The 19,508-nt window shown below is 49.8% G+C and overlaps 2 protein-coding genes across 8 annotated transcripts; one reads left to right on the top strand and one right to left on the bottom strand.

The window, feature by feature from the left end:
* The first annotated feature begins 1,104 nt into the window (after positions 1 to 1,104).
* On the top strand, positions 1,105 to 15,623 carry DERL3 (derlin 3). 5 transcript variants are annotated; one of them, XM_084491692.1, is made up of 8 exons: positions 1,105 to 1,246; positions 1,342 to 1,407; positions 1,525 to 1,598; positions 2,066 to 2,159; positions 3,086 to 3,281; positions 3,704 to 3,794; positions 15,323 to 15,358; positions 15,469 to 15,623. In XM_084491692.1, the coding sequence occupies exons 1-8, from the start codon at positions 1,154 to 1,156 to the stop codon at positions 15,488 to 15,490; spliced, it is 672 nt and encodes a 223-aa protein (XP_084347818.1). In that variant the 5' UTR covers positions 1,105 to 1,153; the 3' UTR covers positions 15,491 to 15,623. The 5 variants fall into 5 exon arrangements, with proteins under 5 accessions (XP_084347818.1, XP_084347814.1, XP_084347816.1 ...); XM_084491688.1 differs by having other exon boundaries at positions 15,323 to 15,600; XM_084491690.1 differs by lacking the exons at positions 15,323 to 15,358; positions 15,469 to 15,623 and adding an exon at positions 4,386 to 5,044 and having other exon boundaries at positions 1,108 to 1,246.
* SMARCB1 (SWI/SNF related BAF chromatin remodeling complex subunit B1) lies at positions 4,743 to 19,404 on the bottom strand. Of its 3 annotated transcripts, XM_084491686.1 has the most exons (11): positions 19,199 to 19,389; positions 17,975 to 18,086; positions 17,282 to 17,311; positions 15,665 to 15,794; positions 14,948 to 15,085; positions 14,198 to 14,325; positions 13,465 to 13,631; positions 12,843 to 13,033; positions 8,754 to 8,885; positions 7,881 to 7,916; positions 4,743 to 7,403 (listed from the first exon to the last, which is right to left on the bottom strand). In XM_084491686.1, the coding sequence occupies exons 1-11, from the start codon at positions 19,289 to 19,291 to the stop codon at positions 7,400 to 7,402; spliced, it is 1,161 nt and encodes a 386-aa protein (XP_084347812.1). In that variant the 5' UTR covers positions 19,292 to 19,389; the 3' UTR covers positions 4,743 to 7,399. The 3 variants fall into 3 exon arrangements, with proteins under 3 accessions (XP_084347812.1, XP_084347811.1, XP_084347813.1); XM_084491685.1 differs by lacking the exon at positions 4,743 to 7,403 and having other exon boundaries at positions 7,546 to 7,916; positions 19,199 to 19,404; XM_084491687.1 differs by lacking the exons at positions 4,743 to 7,403; positions 17,282 to 17,311 and having other exon boundaries at positions 7,546 to 7,916; positions 17,963 to 18,086; positions 19,199 to 19,397.
* Between the last annotated feature and the right edge of the window lie 104 nt (positions 19,405 to 19,508).

Genomic DNA, 19,508 nt, shown 5'->3' with positions numbered 1-19,508 from the left:
CGGGGTTGATCGGCCTCCTCCCGTGCAGGATGGGAGCTTCCTGATGCGTTTCATCACCTTCCCACTCTCGCCCCTTGGCTCACAGAAAAGACGGCCTTAAGCGAAACCCTGGAGTAGACTTCTCTGGTTTTGGCTGTCAAACAAAGGAAAAAAAGGAAAACGATAAACTGATGACATTGTTTTACATTTCACGTAACGTCTGATTTGCACCCAGTCCTCCACGTGGCGTTAAGTGGGATCGGTCATTTGAGCTCTCATCTCCGTGCAGCCAGTGGGGCTGAGCTCCAGCACGCCGACCTTCCAGCCGAGCCTCCAAATGTTTGCCTCCAGCCTTGGCTCAAGCAAGGTAGGGGCAGGAATCACAGCGCTTGGGCTCTGCTTCTGCCTCTGCCCCTGCCCGCCTGTAGCGGGTGAAATCTCTCATCCCCTGTCCAAAGGAGCAGAGCCTTGTTAATTCATGTCATTCACCATCTGTTCACTCTCAGTTCCTGCACTCAGCTGCAGTCTCCCCATCAGCGGGGGCCACACACCGCAGAGGCACAAAGCTGCTCCCGGGGGACATTTGTGTTGGGAACCCTCCTGAATCCAGGCAGCGCCCTGCGGAGCCTCGCGGGGTGCTGGGACCAGGCGAGCCTGGGTGCCTTTCCCAGCCCAGTGCCCGTGGTTCTGTGCCGCTTGAGCCCCTTGGTCCCATCTCCCAGCCGGGCTGTGCCCATCGAGCAGCGGCCGGGGGGGGGGGGGGGCAGGCAGGGGGGCTCCGAGCCCTGCCGGGGGCTCCCTGGGGGCTCCCAGCCGGCCTCCAGCAGCACCGGGCGCGCCGCCACGTGCAGCGCGCGCTCCGAGGCCACGCCCCTCGCCACGCCCCCAGCGCGCCCTCACCACGCCCCTGTCACGCCCCTATCACGCCCCCCTCCCCCCGCTGATTGGCCGCCCCTCTCCCGCACGTGACCCCCTCCCCCCTCCCCTCCCTCCCCATCCCCTCTCCATCGGCACCCAGCCGGCACGAGGCGCGCTCCCATTGGCCGGCCCTCCCCGCCCGCCGCGCCGCGATTGGCCGAGGCGGGGGCGTGCACGCGGCGACGGGTTGGGGGAGGCGCGGGGGGGGCGTTAAAGGCCCCGCGGCGGGGCCGGGCCGGGCGGGGGCCGTGCGGCCATGGCCTACGCGGGCTTGGCGCAGGAGTACCTGGGGGTGCCCGCGGTCACCAGGGCCTACACCACCGCCTGCGTGCTCACCACCGCCGCCGTGGTGAGGGGAGGGCACGGGCCGGGAGGGGGGGGCCGGGGCGGGGGGCGGCGGTGCCAGCCGCGCTGTGCTGTGTGTGCTGTGTTGTGTCCCCGCAGCAGCTGGAGCTCCTCACGCCCTTCCAGCTCTACTTCAACCCCGACCTCATCTTCAGGAAGCTGCAGGTCAGGGCCGCGGGGGGCTCGCGCTCGGCCTCTGCCTCCTCCGGGGAGGCCCCGGGGGTGCCGGGCCCGCGCCGCCCCCTCCTCCTCCTCCTCGCACCCCTCTCTCCTCTCTTGCAGGTCTGGAGGCTGGTCACCAACTTCCTCTTTTTCGGGCCCCTGGGATTCAGTTTCTTTTTCAACATGATATTTCTGTATCCTTTGGTCGCAGTGCAGCTCCCTCATCTGCCTTATGTGTGATTTTCCCCCCCCCGGCCCTGTCCTGCTCCATACTGACCCAGCTCTGCAGCCCTCTTGGGCTGGGGGCTTCCCTCAGCGCCCTGGCTCTGACCACAGCCATCCCCAGGCTGCCACGGCCGTGCCCGCAGTCCCCCCAGCCCGGAGCAGCGTGTGGGGGGCTGCAGCTCGTGCTGGGGAGCAGCACCTGGCCCTGGGGCTGAGCCCGGGCTGGCAGCAGTGCAGCAGCTGCTGTTTGCTTCCCCTGTGGTCAGCAGCGCGAGGTGGAGTTTGCTGAGCTGTGCTCTGGGGCTTGGACACCTGGCTGCTGGCTTCCTGTGACGAGGGCTTGCAGCTGGCCAGTTCCCGAAGTCACGCTGGGGACACGGGGTGACCAGCTGTTAATTTCCTATACTGCAACCCCTCCCTTCTCTCCTGCCCTCAGGTACAGGTACTGCCGCATGCTAGAAGAAGGCTCCTTCCGCGGAAGGACAGCTGACTTTGTCTTCATGTTCCTCTTCGGAGGGTTTCTCATGACAGTATCCTTTTGAGCTGGCTGAGGCCCTCTGGGTTCTTCTGAGACGCTGTGAATAGTGTTATGCACTGTGATGGGTGCGAGGTGGGTGTAGAAAACTGAACCATGGCTGCAATGGAGAACATGCTGCTGTAAGCATGGGGAGCAGAATGCCTGTGTGCCATCTGTCATCAGCGTGCTGGGCACCGTGAGCCCACCTGTTGCTGGCTGGAGGGGCTGTCACATGTCCCCATCACAAGTAGTTTGATTATTGTAAGACAAAATAGTCTAGATAGGGGAAAATATCTCCTTCACAAGCATACAACCTCTTCTGAACGTCTTGCTGCTGTCTTATGTTAAAGACCTGCTCTCCCCTTGGAGCCCTGTGTGGAGCTGTGTGAGCTCTCAGGGCTGCTGGCCATGCTTGGCTGTTGCCTGCTCAGTGTCCAGCTGCTTGAGCAGCCACGTGCTTGGCCTTAGCTGGATTTGGAGCCCAACTGCAATGGGAATTTTCTGCCTCTGGCTACCTGTTTGTGCCCTGGATAAAGGGGGCTGTGAATGGCAAAAGCTATTTCTCCTAAAACTGTTCCACAGAAGGATGGGTTCTCTGCCACGTGTGGCTTGTATGCAGAACCAGCTCACAGGTGCTGTAACGAAGTGAAGGCCTGTCCCTGAAGGCCACTCCTGATGGTCTCTTTGTAGAGAGGACTGGGCTCCCTGGCCTCAGTAAGCAGCTTAAGGAACGAGCAATATGGACACACCACTGCTGAGTGTCTTGTGAGGTACAGGGAGGGAAATGGGGTGTGTGTGGGGATTGGTACATCTCAGCCAGCCCAGGAAGGGTTTGGGTAGTGTTCTGCACACTGACCTGCTGCCTTCAGCTGTGGCTTTCCTAGTCACATGCATCCTGCACCTGGAGGGAAGGTTTTTCCTTGACTCGGTAGCTGCTAGCTATTTGGTCTCTTTGCCAGCCTGTTTTTCCTGGGCCAGGCTTTCACCATCATGCTGGTGTACGTGTGGAGTCGCAGGAACCCTTACATTCGCATGAACTTCTTCGGGCTCCTTAACTTCCAGGCCCCCTTCTTGCCCTGGGTCCTGATGGGCTTCTCTCTGCTCCTGGGCAACTCCATCATCATTGACTTGCTGGGTGAGACACAGCCAGTGGGAGCTGGGAACAAGGGCACTCTGCAGCCACAGCGCTGCCAGTTCTGCTCTTGGTTTCATCTTATTTGAGACGTGGGTTTACTCAAGTGAGCTGGCTGAGCTCTGTGCCCTGTGTTTTGCTCTGTCCTACCCAGGACAGAAGCTGAGTGCAGGGAGCTCTGCCCCACTCTGGGGCTGTCTGGTTCTGCCTCACCTGCCTCTGCACCCACATAAAGCATGATCACAGCAAACAGCCAGGCTGCTGCTGCTGCAGCACGGAGGGATCTGGCAGGAGCTAGGGTGTGGGGGTGTGGGTATCCAGTCGAGGGGTTCCTGGAGCTCTGTGCTGCATAAGCTCCCAGCAGCTCTGGCCCCACAAGGCAGGGAGGTGCGGCTGGACCTGACCTGGGTGATATCTCTCCCCAGGGATTGCAGTGGGTCACATCTACTACTTCTTGGAAGATGTTTTCCCCAACCAGCCTGGAGGAAAGAAGTTGCTTCTGACTCCCAGCTTTCTGTAAGTAAAGCTGTTCTTTTTGTTGTTTTCTCGGGTTTGCTGCAGTGCTTCCATAGCAAACTGGTTTGTTGCATTGTGGGGTAACCTTGTTTTGGCTGTTAACTCTTCCTGCTGCTGCCTTATGCTAAGCCCAGGACCCCAATGCATGCCGGTAGCAGCCCAGCTCGGCAGCTTCTGCCTTTGCAGCAGCAAGCCCTGGCACTCTGCATGCTACGCGTGGGTACACAGGGTACATAAAGCAGCTGCAGGTACTGAAAGTGTTGCTAGCTGAGCTGGAGCCTTCTCACTGCTTGTGGAAGTGTTGGATGCAGGCAGTTCTGCTTTATTTTTTTCTAAAGCACTCCTGTGGTTTAAGAAAGCAGAACATGTTCTGCTGCATGCTGGGGATCACAGCTGTCCTTGAGGTTGAGGTACTGCCCTTGCTGCATGTTTTGCTGAGAAGCCGGTGCTTGTGCAGCAGGCCGGGGGCTGCTGGGTGCAGCCAGGCTGTGTCAGGGGCTGCGATGTTTCTCGGGGGGCTGGGGGTTCCGTTTGTCCTCAGTTCCCTTTCCTAACCTGCCTGTGTGGTGGGATGGGCACGTCCCTTGCCAGGAAGATGGTGTTTGACACACCTGAAGAGGATCCCAACTATAACCCCCTCCCTGAGGATCGTCTGGAAAACCAGCCTGGAGACCAGGACCTGAACCAGCAGCCCCCCCAGTAACACGGAGGATGCCTCTGCGGCCAGATTCCTCTCCTCCAGCTGGGTTTATGCTGTGCCCCAGATCCCACTGGAATAATACTTGTTGCCGCCACCCTGCCGTGTCCTGTTTCACTGTCTGTGTGGGTAACCCATCGTCCTGTCCTGCCAAGCGGTTCCGCAGAGCTCTGCACACGAGAACTGACAAACGCTTACGGAGGTGTTGTGGGGACAAGGGCTGGAATCTGCCATGGCTCCCGTTACCTGGTGGGGGAGAAGGATCAAGCGGGGCATTAAACCAGTTGCTCGTTCTCTTGCTGTTACTGACTTGCTGTGTGTCAAGTCACTTCTGCCCTCTGTACAAAGACTGATCTCTGCTCTCACTGCTGTGAGGCATCTGTGTGGGCTTCTGACCAAGTAGTACTTCTTGCCATGGTGTAAGCACAACCAGGTCCCCAAAGAAAAACCTGCCGTAGTGGAATGCAGCTCAGCCTCTTCCATTCCTCTAAGCCCCCCACCCTCTTTCACTGTTGTTTCCAAAAAGTCTTTACATTAAAGTCTTTATTTTTCAGTTGTGTGTCCATTTCTGCCAGGGACAGAGGTCGCTAGGGCCCACTACTCATGAGGACTTTGCTCAAAACTGCCAAGCTGCTTGCTCATGGCTTTTTTTACTTTATTTCTTATTCTTATGGGCAAGATTACATCTAGCTGTAAGATGTCCTTCCCCTCTGCAGTAAGCAGTACTGCAGAGTATGAGAAGGACAGTAAGGTCTGGTTGGAGAAAGGGATGCCTGGAAAAGGGACAGGGAACAAGGCTGGAAGCTCGTTGTAGTCTGACTGGAAGTAGCACTTGACACTCATAATAAAGGCTGCCTAAACATGCCCGTAACTCCACTCTTGTTGCATTTGTTAGTTCTGGAATGGAGCCTCTGGATTTTAGAAGAAACTAAACAAATTAGTCTAACATCACAGCTGGACTAAATGGATTTTGATCATTCTTGCTAGGTTAGTGCATCTGTGCTGCTACCCCACCCCAGAAGCTTGAGTAAATCTGCGGAGTATCTTAGGGTAGCTGTTAACCATGCTCCCTGCTCAGCTGCCTGCCTGCAAGCCACTGCTGAAGCTACAGAAATGTGAGTAACCAGCATCCAGGTAGACACAATACAGGGGCCCTGTGGCAAAGGAAGATTGATGGGGGGAAAAAAAAATGCAGCCACCCTCCTTTTACCTTCCTTGTGGGCTTCCCATGAAAACAGCTTTTTTATTTAAAAAAAAAGCTGTTTTGCTGTGCTTAGTTTCCCTCTAGGAAGAGAATGGAAGCAGCACACAGATGGTAACCTTTTTCTAGGAGCCAGAGAGGTACCAGGGGCTGAGTGGCCTCAGACTAGACAAGTGCTTGCTGTGTGCTTTCCACATGACCTAATGCACAGCTGGTGTTTCAGGCCCTGGAAGTTTTGTCTTTAAGGCCTGCAGAACTGCAGCTGTGAAACGCAGAAGCTGGACTGTGCTTGGTGGGGGCTAGAATTAAACTAAGGAGCTGTAATTACAGGGTGGGAAAGCTGCTCCCAGCTGTTTCCTGGTAGCTGTGATTCTCGGACAAAGCAGGCTCTTCTCATCTTTCTGGGACTTGGCCCCCTGGACTCTCCTGTCCTGTCTCTAGCTGCTTGGAGGGGAAATTCCCACAGCTTCTCTGGGTCTTGAGAAGCAGAGGGAGGTGCTCGTAAGCCCCCTACAGAAGCTCTCCTGCTTGTGTGCCTTTGTCCATACCTCATTGTGAAGTTTAGGGTTACTTAACCGCAAGCTTCACAGCAATGCAAAATATGCACGCCTGATGCTAGGTCTAAGGCTACGGCAGTTTTGTACTTGTTTTGATCACATTCCCTGAGGAGGCTCTTAGCAGAAGAGGCACCTGATCATAACAAAAAGAGGCTGAAGTGTTCTCAGGAAGAACTCAAGTTCTGAATGTCCATAAGGAAAAACCCCTTCTGCATGGGAGGCAGCAGGAATCCCAGGTTTTGTTTCATGCACTGAACTGTCCTTTCACCCTCTGCAGTAAGGGATAGCATACCACTCTGGCCCAGGAGTCTAGGCTAAGGCTGCAATAATATTAATTGTTAAACTACAAGTTCTTGATTTCTACAAGCCAATATCTGGAAATTCCCTCCTACCCAGGAATCAGAACTGGCTCTGCATTACTTGAGTCTAAACTTGATAAATTAAAGCCAGAAAACAGATTTTGACTGTGCTGGTAGTGTGGGTGGACAAGCAAGTATCGTAAAACTGATTGGCTTTATCAGAGGCCTGAATGAAGCTGTCAGGCTGCCAGCAAGATCTTCCCTGCTTGCAATGCTTGTCAGTTCCTTGGAGTGAAGGGTAGAACTCCATCAAAGAACTGGTGTACTGCAGCACCAAGATAGATTCTTTGTTGTTTTTGTTTTTTTTAAGTTCAATGAATTTTGATTTAAGCTCTCCAGGGAAACAAGCTGTGCCTAGGGTTGCAAAATCCTGACGCTGCAGTGCTAAGGGTATTCAAGACCATGCACTTTGTTTTGGATACTGTGTGCTGTAACTGGCAGCTGTGTGGGTTGCTAGTGACCACAGCAAAGCCACTTGTTGAAGAGAAGCTGCAGTCTCAGTTTGTGAGTGCAGTCTTTGACTTCTGTACCAGTTCAGAGACACTGTCTTCCAGCTGCAATTTTCACAGAAAAAAGGGTTGGAAACTTCACCAGGCTAACATCTGACAAACTAATGTTACCTTAACCAAAGTCACACACTGTTCTGTCACTGCCAAGTAAGCCAGCTGGATGCTTGAGTTCACTGCAGGCTGCACCAAGTAGGGCAACAGCTTAGACCTAGCCTTTAGTCAGTTGTATCTTCCAAGCCTCGTTATCACTTCATCCCTGCAGCAAAACATTTTCAACCTGTTTTACCTGTCAAAGAAAAAAAAAAACTGTTTCCTCCATGCTTTAGGGGTGTTCAGCATTATTATTAGGCCCTGGGACAGCTCGGTTGCCATAATAGGACAAAACCAGTGTGAGATCACCACTCATTTAGAACTTACTGAACTCAACCTAGCAGTATGCATTCCTTTTATTTAAAAAGTTGTCCTAATAGTGCATGTTGCACCTATACAAAAGAATCTTTACACTGTCCACACACAGGTATATAAGGGCTCCAACAGCTGCCACAGGTCTCAGCTAGATCGTGTGCTAATGCAGCGTTCTTGGTACGTGGCATTTAGGTGGAGGGGATGGGGGCAGAAGTCAGCAGTACTGGGAACTCTTGGCAAGTGGAATGTGTGTCCCCGTCAGGGACAGAAAGACCCCTGCCAATCCTAGATCCATCTGGGGAGAGGAATACGGATAAAGTCTGTAGGAAGAGCACCAGTGTCACAACAGGAGGTTTACCAGGCTGGAGCAGTATTGGCCAAACGTCTCATGCGCCTAGAAGAGAGAAAGGAGTACAGTGAGTGTTGTGTTAATCATGTGGAGTCTTACTAAAACTGGTGTTTTTGGGGAGGTTACCACAGCTTTGTGATCTCCTTAGGTTTATTTCCCAGATGGAATTTCTTGGTCACTTGAGAGTGCCCCTGCTATGCCACTATTCAGCAACAGCTTTTAGGGCAATTTTTCTCATTAAGTGGGATAAAACCAACTTTCCTGAGAAAGAGCTGAGCCAGCACATTTACTGTTCCCATAACGTATCTTTTGGAGAGATTCTAGTGGTTTGTTTATACCTGCCAGAAGCAATTTAACCAAGGAGGAGCAAGTGCTCTTGACTTCTTGTTGAACACTGCTCAGTGGGTCTCTACAGCAAACAGAGCTCCTCCTGGAACCACGGAAGTGTTCCCATGCTGGCAAACAGGTCAACATCAGTCAGGCTGGAGCTGGGACCTTGCCTGTTCCTACATCAAACAGCACTTTATCCTACATAAAAGGAAGCCTTGTGGCAGGACGCTAGTTAGCATGACAGTGCACGAAACCCCGCTGTTTTTGATGAATGCCTTCGAATCCCCCTCACAAGCAGAGAGCTCAAGGGAAAAAAAAAAAAAAGGAAACTTTGCTTCAAGCAGGAGATGGTTAAAGTAGACGCTAAATATTTGTGGAGTGAGGTGATAACAGCTTAATATCCTGAAGCAAAAAGGCTACGAGTTTCTGTTGTGGTGTGCGAGTTTGAAATCCTGCCAGTTGGCTCTCAGAAGAGAGAGACAAACATCAAAGCTTTTAACTTCTGTCTTAGAGACAGGCCAGAATGAGAACTGTCTGAACGAGCGGCAGCACCTTGTATTTCTGTCCTGGTCTCTGATCTTCTTCTCCATCTCAGCATCCGTGAGGGTTTCCAGAAGAGGGCACCACTGGTCAGCGTCCCCCGTGTTACGAATGGCGATTTCCACGGTCGGCAAAGGGTTCTCGCTGCAGCGGCAGGACAACAAAGCAACACCCATCAGTGGTCACAGTGCACTCCTCCAGGTTATCAGCCCAGACCCACAACACAAGCACAGCAGAACATTAAGTTTTTCAGGCTTCAGCACTTGCTTTTAGCCCCACTTAGCCCAGTCTGGTTCTCAGAAGTACCCCAGGGGCAGACAGTTACCAGCTGGTAGAGTCTGAAGTTTCTGGGAGACCAATTATTGCCTCTCTGTAACCACAAGAGAGGGGGTATATCAAAACAACTGTGGCTGAAGCACTTCTCTCCCATTAAGGCCATTATGTACCTAGCTCACAGCGTTCAAACACAGCACAGGCAACGTTCCTATCTGTTTATTGTTGCAGGGAGTACTTTTTCCCAGAGCAGAAGCTGAGCAGGTACTGTCAAGGGGGCTCTTCCATCTAGTTCTGCTATTCTTAACTCTCACTTCCTAGCTGCAGTTTGCCTACTACACCTCTAGCAGCTCTTCCCTGGCACGCCTGGCTTTCTGGGAGCCTGACAGCAGAGTGAGGACTGTTCTCCCAGTTGCCATGGAAAGGATTGTCTTTTAGGACCTGCTGTTGCAACCAGGGGCTGTGGTTACACCCAGCACGACCAGCGAAGCACAAGGCTCCATCCCAGATCACAAGATTGCTCCGCAGAGGTCTGTCTGCCCCGAACAGCTGTATTATCACATGCACAAAAATGTTTACTGCTTCATTAGCCACTTTTCAGTAAAAGTCAACAGGAACTGACCAGGAGTAGCTTCCCAAATATTGACAGTGGAGCTGGAAGCCCAGCATAAATACAGAGGAGCCTCAGAATGTAAATGTTTGCTTTGAATTCTAGAAAGCAGCTCAGCCTGAGCCTCACAAGTGTGCGTGTACGAGGAGCCCTCCCGCAGGTGTGTGCAAGATCCGGATCCTTCCCCAGGGACATGCCTCCACGAAGGATTTCAGACTCATGCATGGCTCTCCCATCCACAGGAAGGAACTCAAATGCTGATCGCCGCAGGAACAGATAATCTATATCAAAGCTCTTAAACAAAAAATTAATCCAAAGCTTTTGGTCTGATTCTGGGAGGAAACTTTAGTCAAATCTACCTCCAGGATTGTGGATGTCCACCAAGCAACGCTCAAACCCAGGAAATTCATTTTAGCCACAACATGCTACAAATTCCAGACTAACTGCTAGACCTTGACTTGGTAACATGGTCTCTACCTCCCTTACTGTGCTCAGCACTGAGCACCCACTAGAATTAAATAGGGACTGGAAAGCTAGCCTTGTGAGCATTGCTTACTTGCAAGCCAGCCATGTTTCTGTAGCAAAGGATCAGAGAGAAAATGAAAAATCCTCCCTCAGCTCCTAACCTCCAAAGAAACAGAGCTACCTCCCCATTGTGTTTTTTTTTTTTTAAAAACAAGAGGTGCTGGCAGATTGACTACAAAGCCCTGTCAGCTGCAGGATTCCCAGTGGAGAGTGGAGCAAGGCACTCCTCCTGCTGGGGTCCAAGCCTCCAGCAGCAGTGTCACAAGCACGACAATACCCAGGTTTCCTTTGGAAAGGGCAGCTGCTCAGGCAAGTGGCCTTGGTGTGTGAGGGAGCATCACTCCGGTCTGGAAGGCAAAGCCCTGGCTATGAAGCACTGTGTGCAGCCCCTAGAAACAAGTCGGCAATGAGGCAGGAAGCACTGCAGCACACCATCCCCCTGAAAATCCCACATGCATCATTACCTGCCTGCCTCCTGTCCTGCTACTTCCACTGGGCTCTCAAGCTCTTTGTTTTGCACAGAGCAGGCCAGCTGAAAGGACAGCCCTGGAGTTCATCAACTAAGCAAGAGTTTTACCTCTCCCTCAGATGATTAAGAGGCTCATGACTTCTCAAACCCCCTGTCCCTGGAGATATTAAGGTTCTTTTGATACATCTGAAGCAGACCCTTTCCTTACATCGGTGGAATGACTTCGGAACAACCCCCACTCCTGTGGTTTGGGAATTCAGGAACTAACCAACCACAAAACCCAAATATCATTAATCAACAGGAAGGTTTCAAAAGTACTCCTTTGCAGGAAGAAGAGGGAATAAGAGGGCATGTTTGTACTATGACACAAAACAAGGCTTAAATTAAGTGTTTTCCCCCTGAACAGTTCATGGCTACGTACGTTGTTCTTTTGGGGTTCCCTTTCCTGTTTTTGATTCTCTCCCTTACAATACTGCAACAGACTAAAGAAGGCCTGAAGTCTACCTATTTCAACTACCCCTAAATTGAAGCACTCCTTAGCAACTAGAGATGGATAAATGTTTTTAGAGAGCATAATATAAAGTTGGCATTTTCCTGATACACCTGCGAGAGCCTGGGCAGTGCTGAATAAAACCTTACTTGCCCTGAGTTGGAAAGATTGATACAAAGGGAGAAATGAGCCCCCCCAACAATTAAGTATGTACACAGATTAATTCTGTGCCACAGGGAAGTGGCACAGAGGCAGGACTAAAGGCATGACATTGCCATCTATTGCCCTCTATTACCCCAGCAATTCTCTGGAGCACATAACCCCACACTGGATCTACAAATATCAGTCGGTTGTCGTGGATGGCACCATAGAAGTCACCTCCCCAGCTCTATGCTAAGAGTTCAGTTTCCATGTGGTCACGAGCCCCTCTCCATTCTCTAATATGAACCACATTAGGGATCATTTTAGAAGCAAGTTTCCTTAAGCTGACCTCTTCAAACCTCACGTCAACAGCACCTTCCCCCCACCTCTGCAAATATATCATTTGCTGAACTCTCAAACTTCCTCAAGTAACACCATGGCCCAAGGTCAAAAAAACCCGCCAGCACGCATTAAGGGATATTTACAGACTGCAAACTCAGCAGCATATGGAGGATAACATCAGTACAGTAACTTGCCACAGAACACGGCACAGCACAACTGGAAATTATTATTAGGAGACAAGTTACAAAGCTGACTAATCAAACCTGACACTGCTGCATTCCAGCTATGAGAACAGCCTCTGATCAAGCCAACTTTAACTTCAGCCAGGGTAGAGAGCTACAGTGTCAGTCCGCCTTAGCTCAAAACACCAAGGCTTGAAAGAGCATATGGCCCGAGTCAGGCGGAGCTCATGAAACAGAAAAGCACTGGTCATTCGTATACATTAGAAGAAGGAGGTACAAGGTATTCTGTCACTGTTAATCACAGCAGCCTCTCTCTCTGTGGCAGAAGCTGATGTTTCACTGACACTCCCCACAAAGAGATACTCGAGCAAAAGCAGAGGCTGGTTGTGCTGCATCAGACTCTACCTAAGAACAAAACACAGAAGGCACCAGATCAAACTGCTTTGTTTGTTCACCAGTTAGACAGCCAGTGACAAGCAGAGGGCTGTGTCTGAGATGTGACTACACGTGTCACTAATGTTCAGAGTACTTTGGTTAGATCCACCGCTAACATTCCTGTTATCCAGACATCCAACTATTTCGTACAAGCAGTTGCTCTAATGTGCCTCTTGCACCTCACCAGTGACACCCAACCATCCTGTGATGTGCGACACAGTCACTTGAAGGCATACAGCCACCCAAAGCAGTGAGGAAAAAAGAAAACTGTCTATGCTGCTAACCAAGCAGTGGTCTTTGAATGATACTGGCTCTACAGAGATCTCCAGCTGATGAGATATACAAAATGATGTCTAAAAAAGAAAAGGGCTTTAGTTGTACCCTACATATTCCTCATCTGATAAACTTGTTTAAAAAAGTGGTTTTACAAGCCAGTGGGCACCTGAATGTGAGAAGCCAAACACCGTTACCATGAAAAAAAATGATAGAGGAGGATAGAGTGAGTGTAAGCCATAAGGACCAATTTCAGATTAAACTTTCTACAGCATGTCGACTGTTTGAGATTTGTTGATGCTAATGGCCACAAGTAAGAACACACATCCACACCCCTGCTAGGAAGATGACAGTTCTGTACCTGAAGGCGTATGTCTTCTGATGCCAACTCAGCTGTCCTCGGATGCTGTAGGCAATGGTAGTGACAAACTCCCCACCCAGGCCAAGCTCTGAGCACAGCTTCAAGGCAAACTTCTCTGGTGAATTCTCCTTCTCTGACATGTCCCATTCGAACTGGTCTACAAGGGAGATATTCCCTACATGGATGTTCAGCTGGAGACAAGGGAAGAACAAGTCATTCGTTTCCATCTCTTGCAGTAATTTGTCAAAGGTAATTTAACTTAGAAAGTGGAGGCTGGAGAAGTGGAGAAGTAACTCCTAGTTCATGCCATCTACAGAACTCCTTAATTGGATTCTTAAGTTCAGTAACAACTCAGCTTTGGTCACCAAGGTTCAGTTCTTACAAAGGAAACCACAATGCTTTAAATGAACTCTTTCATCATCTCGGGGGTTGGCACACGAATGTTTAGTAATCTGCTACCATGGTCTTGTTCCCAACACAAAGGACAAAATCTAATCTGGACTCAGGACTGGACTTAAGAGCTCCTTGGCTCTGAGGGAAGCCTTTGTACTCCTCATCCCCCATAACGTAACCAGAGAAATGCAAATGGTTCAACTCTCATTCTACTGCCTTCCTGTATTACCTTAATAATAACTCGTTGGTCTGACTGATCTTCTAGAATACTGTCCGTTGGGTACGACTCGATCTGTTGCCGGATGGCAGAGGCAATAGCAGGGACAAACGTCAGAGGATTCAAATCCAGGTCATCACAAAGAATCTCAGAGAACATTTCTGGGGTCATTAGCTTTTCTGATACAGAACAAGAACAAACAGACACTTAACTTCCTCAGCCACCAATGCCTGCCATTTACAGAATACATAAAATTAAGCTTATAGTGTGAAGAGGGGAATTCTAAACGCATCACCTTTTGGTGATGAAAGGGGCTTTTGTCCCAGGATTGTACACGTGCACACCAACACAGGGACTTGACCTGTATCAGCTTTCTTTACTTGCCTCATGGAGATAACACAGCTACAGTCTAACAATCCGCATACGTAAAGGAGCCATACATATTAATTGTTTAGTATTTAAGTTATTGCAGCTCACAGAACATTTCCATTAGGCTGCTGAGCTGATTAACTGGATCAGGTGAACAAGCCAATTAAGCTCTTCAGATTACATGCATCCAGGAATGACTGGGACCCATGGAAGTGGCAGGGCATCTGCTACAAGACATGAGAGCTGACCACAACCCACCAAGCGGCAGGGCTTTAAAACTTTGTGTATATGGGGCTCATGCTTGTTCTCTCTTCATATTTGGTGATGAATGCCAACTGTATCTCTCCAGCCTCAGGAAACCCTCCTTCCTACATACCATTCATGTTCCATGTAAACGCATCTCTGAGTTTCTGCCCATCAATTTCCATATCGAGCCTGATTGGAACCAGAACCTCTGGCTGGGATGCATTCTCATGGATGACTGCTGGGTCATGGTCATCAAAGCTAATAAAAAGAGCAACAATACAGTATACGTGCTAGAAAACGATACATCTGGCATCCTCCATAGAAAGGAAGAGCTGTTTGTTGGAAATAATCCCCATCCTCCAACTCCCATCTTTAGACAGACTCCTCAGGACAGGGGTACAAAGCTATGGCAGCCAATAGGGAGTTTTATCACCTTTTATGCATCTATCTTAATACATTTCTGCAAATAAAACAAGGACGCCTTTCTAAGACAATGTTTTATCCTGTTTTCCTCAACTTTTATTTGGAAAACAAAGGCAGCCTTTTTCAACGAATAAATTAAAGTTACAGGAATATGTCAGTGAGAGGCAGTCTCAGTCCTTTGCAGAGAGGGTTTGCAGGCTCCTCAAATGACAAATGCTTAGAGAATCAGTAGAAAGTACAAGGAACTTATCAGGAAACGAATTGACCATTTTCCTGACAGAAGGAGAGCCTCCTCTCTGAGCCACAGATGGCTGCTGTAAAGAAGAGCCTTATAAGACACAGTTGAACTAAGAACCTCCAATTTAGGGAGCTACAGGCCTTGTCTATTAGAGAAGAAGCACAGCCCTTGGCAGTACGTCATGTTGGTGACTGTGCTTTTCAGAAGAAGGAAGCTCACCACAGAGGGAAAGTCCTCTTCTTATCCCTGCCCATGCGATTTCTGTTAATCGTTGTTGAGCACGGCACCGCATCCAGGTGATGAGAGCTGTTGGGCAAAGTCGGCACCCACTGGTTGTTCCTCTTTGCCTTCTGTTCTCTGAAGAAGAAGACTGGATGTTAACCTCCAGACTCTGACCACCACTGCTATTATTTAAGGAACAGTATAATTTTAAATTATGAGCTCCTGCCTAATGATAGTTCGACTGAGAAATCATGTTCCACACTAGCCTCCAGGAAGCCCATTCTCCAGATCATAACTATTCCTCATATATGAACCCAGGTGTGCCATTATAAATACTATGTTCATATTTGGATTTTCTGTGTGTATTTACAGAGGGGCTGCTGAGAAATGTGACGTCTCCAGCAGACGGTACGTGCACGGAGTGTTCTGCAAAACATCTGTTACAGTTGGAATGGAGCAATCGCAAAACAAGCTGCATCATCAAACAATAATGTTTTTCTTCTGTTGTATGTGGGCAGTGACCTAATCCTTACATTCTGAAGATCTTCATTTGCCCAACTCTGTACATGCATGCTAGCACAGACGGGCAAGCATCCTGCTGCACGAGGCCCTGGGTTGACGTGATTTCTAACGGGACAGGACAGCACTTCCTATCCACGCCAACACCTTCCAAGCAGCTCTGCTCTGATCTTGGCCCTCACCACCGCTGGTTACCTGAGGTAGGTGGGAGGTTCTGTGCTGATAGACACTGCCTTGTACTTCTCATCATTTCCATCCAAGATCTCTTCCACTTCAGAGGCCTTTAACAGCGTCACACTAGTGGCTAATGTCGTATAGCCGTGATCTATTACCGAGAAAGATACCAATAATTAACATGGAAAAGTATTACACAGCAATATGGCATTAATAAGCCGAACAGTGAAAAGCCCTTCCTGCCAGATGGGACAACAATAAGGTTACCAAATGGTGTGAGTGTACAACCCCAAAGTGCTTTGGGCTTCATTTATCTTCTTGCAGAAACTTGATTTTACACAAAAGTTTTGACAAGGCATTTTGTACACATGGGATAAATGGGGATCAAAAAGCTTTCCACTGCTACGTCTGAGTTGCCAACAGCTTCTGCTCTCCCTCACACCCCAAGATGCTCTGCTGTTTGGATAGATTTCTTGCACTGGTGTGACCAGAAGCACAACCATAGTGCCTGGCACTAAACAAATACCATCTTGCTTTGACATCCATGTAAACAGCAAGAACAAATGTGACTTTCATGGGGACAGGGGTGGAATGTTTTAGTGAATACCCAGCAAACCCTGCCACAAAGCCTAGAGAAGAAATGCAATTTAAAAGATAAAAGCAGGATGACACCTTGGAATGGCTGCATAGTGATAGGGCAAAGATTTGCAAAGCGCATCAGGATCTCTCTACCTTGTATAGGTACCCTGTTTATACTGTTAAAAACTCCTTCCATTCTAAGAGTCTGGGCACAAGGAGAGTTAGAATTGCATGGGCTCAATTATTATCACTGTATATCACAATAGCACATCCTAAACCTACTTTGTAAACTGGCTTTACCAGGAGACTCTGGGAACTGTACTGGGCTTCTAGAGTAGGGAGACATTTGACTCAAGAACTAAGATGTGGCTTTTACCAACCACAGATGAACCTACTTCTTCCAGGGTCCAACTTATTTACAGAATCTACTAATTTCTTCTAGGAAATTTACTTAAGATAGAAAAGAATGCTAGCAAAAAATCCAAAACACCTGGAAAAAAAAAGGTCCTTAAATCCTCATAAACATTAATTTTAAAGTTTACCTAATGTGCTTTTATTTAAGGGTAGAAAAACATTTGTATCCTACCCTGAGTTGCCCTCTGCAATCCCATGGTTTAGCTCTGCACATCTACAATCTGCCACAGGGATGTAAAATCTTTCACAGCCTTCTGAGGGGAAAAGCCCAGAAAACTACAAATCCTCAGTGGAATTTATGGTTGGAAATGGAGAGATAACGGTCAATAGAAAAGCAAGTTGCTGGACAGACACGTTGGACATTAATGAAAGCTACGCCAGGGAGCACAAACCAACAAGACTTGGAAAAGGGGGAGAACCTCAGGACAGATCTTGCTGAATTGCACAAATCGTCTGCATCTGAGAGTCCCATAATGTTCTGAGAAAGAAAAGTTCAGCATGTGATGAGGATGCACAATTAGGGCGACCACAGGGAGAGATCAGAGGAAGAGGATGAGACATTCATGTATATTGTAACGGCACCAAAGGTCACAGCGGAGATTCCTATTCTAGCACAGCTAATAACAACACACAGATAAGACTTACATCTCCTGGGACTGTGAGACCGCTGATTTTCTGTTGGGAAAAAAAAAAGAGCAACAGGTCACTTGGAGGAAGGAGACATAAGTCTAGAATGAACTATTTATTTTTATTGTGTCTTAGCCTGAAGAGCACACGACAAGTTCTATTGCTAAGAGATATAACTGCTTTTTATTAGTCTCCCATCAACAATACCACCAAGACAGCTGTATTCTTACTGTAGCAGTTACACCAGTACCAACACACCACCACAAATTCTAGGAGCCATAAACTTTCAGTCCTTGCAAGAACAGAAGTTAAGTAAAGATGCACGTTTTCAATGGGATATCTTTGCAATATTCTGCCCGTTTGACAAAAGGGACAAAATTGGCCCTCTCTGCCAACAGAAGTCCCTCCTGATATGGTATTTGAGATGTGGCTTTTGTGTTTTGAAGAATGCAGCCAACCCCAGGAAAGCCACAAGGCTCATTTTGATTTCAGATCGTTTCTGATCAGTTCACATTCTCTGCGAGGTAGAACCAGGCGCTGATGTGCCATTGCTGCAGACGGCTCCATCACCGAGGTGATGAAGCCCTCTGCAGTGAGAATCTGAAGCAATGTGCACAGCCATAAAGTTGCACAAGCTTCTGAACCTGCAAGAATGTTTTTCAAGGCAATCTTTCAGACTTCAGTACTGGAAACATTTACTCATCTTCTCACCATGTGAAGATGCCACTATCTTCTTCCTTTCTTCCACAGTGGCTAGTCGTCTCCAGAGTGAGGGGTATCTCTTGTACAGGGAACCCCGAAACATACGCAGGTAATTCCCCACCTACAGGAAGAAAAGCAGAAACACGGCCTGGAAACGTATTCTATTCAGAGACATTTTGAGCAGAAGCTGAAATGCATTCATCTCTTTGTAATGATGACAAACCTCAGGAGAAGATATTTTTTTTTAATGTTTTCTTGCAATTGACTATTGGGTTTGGCATCATAATGCACAATTTTTGTGGTAATATAGAAAACAGCTTTTATCAGATCTTTATTTCACTAGCCTGATAAGAAAGTCCTATCTATTGAGAAAAATCAACTTAATTGGAAAAAAATGCATTTATTTGCACATATTTTTGAACAATTTAAACTTTATTTCAATTGCTGTTTCAATGCACAATGCTCTGTAGGAACTTAATGAAAGCAGATACCCAGCTCTCTGACAGTGGCACTTTCACATTGAACCTCTGTGCCACCCAGACATCGCTTGGGTAGAGCAAACACCCCAAGACCTGCCTTGCATTTTATTTTAAATCCTCTGACTGTGCAAAATATGATCACTGCCAGAAATGCTGTTCCAAACTTACTCAACACCCGTACAGCAGTTCTGCTCGTCCTGGCACAATGTCCTCACTTGTGCTGACGGCTCCAGCAAGCCTTGCTGAACAACAGCAGCATTTCTAGACTCTGAAACCAATCTTTCAGACGGCTGCCACGCTCACAGCCTGCCACAAAGGGCTTTTATTCCTTAACAAGAGTCTTTTTGACCTTACCGTCCACCTTCAGACAATTTTTAATTGTAAACGTCGCTCGTCGGGAGACGGATCGGGGGCAGGCAGAGGAGGCACCCCTTCTTCCTCTTCCAGGTGCGTGTCGGGGCGCTCCCTCCCTCACACCCCGCAGTTGGGGCCCCCCCAGCCCTCACCCTTCCCACAAGCGGCCCCGAGCCCCGCTGCAGGCTCCGGGCAGCGCCTCGCCCCCCCCAGCCCCGTTTCTCCACGGGGTGAGGCCGGGACACGCCCGCTGCCCCCCGCCCCCACCCCGCGGTGCCCGAGCGGCCTCGCCCCGAGCCGGGAGCGGGGCTCAGCCCCCAGAGCCCCCGGGGCGGCCCCGCTCCCCCCATATGGGCCCCGCTCCCCCCCCACCGCCGCCTCCCGGCCCCATTGTCCGCACCTCGGAGCCGATCATGTAGAACTCGCCGTCCTCCTCCAGCTGGAACTTGACGGGCTTCTGCCCGAACGTTTTGCTCAGCGCCATCATCATCATCGCGGCGGCGGCGGGGGCTGAGGGGCTGAGAGGGGCCGGCGGCGGAGCGCAGCGAGCGGGGGCAGCGCCGCGGCCTAGCGGGGCTCGGCTCCGCGCATGCTCCCGCTCGGCGGCCCCCAGCGGCGGCAGCGCCCGGAGCGGAGCGGGGCGGGCCCGGCCCTGCCCGGCCCTGCCCGGCCCCCTCACGCCCTGCCCGGCCCTGCCCGGTCCCTGCCCG

This window comes from Aythya ferina (assembly GCF_964211825.1).
Source record: "Aythya ferina genome assembly, chromosome: 17".
NCBI classification, from domain to species: domain Eukaryota; kingdom Metazoa; phylum Chordata; class Aves; order Anseriformes; family Anatidae; genus Aythya; species Aythya ferina.
Note: the sequence above shows the minus strand (reverse complement) of the source record. Positions and strands in the feature narration are given on the sequence as shown.

What these genes read in the sequence shown, in the direction of transcription:
- SMARCB1 (XM_084491685.1), bottom strand. Translation starts at nt 19,291, where the DNA reads ATGATGATGATGGCGCTGAGCAAAACGTTCGGGCAGAAGCCCGTCAAG. An exon ending in GTCTCACAGTCCCAGGAGAT is followed by an intron (nt 15,795 to 17,281) that starts GTAAGTCTTATC and finishes TCTCGGTAATAG; the next exon opens with ATCACGGCTATACGACATTA. An exon ending in ACCAACGAGTTATTATTAAG is followed by an intron (nt 13,034 to 13,464) that starts GTAATACAGGAA and finishes CCTTGTCTCCAG; the next exon opens with CTGAACATCCATGTAGGGAA.
- DERL3 (XM_084491688.1), top strand. Translation starts at nt 1,154, where the DNA reads ATGGCCTACGCGGGCTTGGCGCAGGAGTACCTGGGGGTGCCCGCGGTC. An exon ending in TGCTCACCACCGCCGCCGTG is followed by an intron (nt 1,247 to 1,341) that starts GTGAGGGGAGGG and finishes GTGTCCCCGCAG; the next exon opens with CAGCTGGAGCTCCTCACGCC. An exon ending in TCATCTTCAGGAAGCTGCAG is followed by an intron (nt 1,408 to 1,524) that starts GTCAGGGCCGCG and finishes CCTCTCTTGCAG; the next exon opens with GTCTGGAGGCTGGTCACCAA.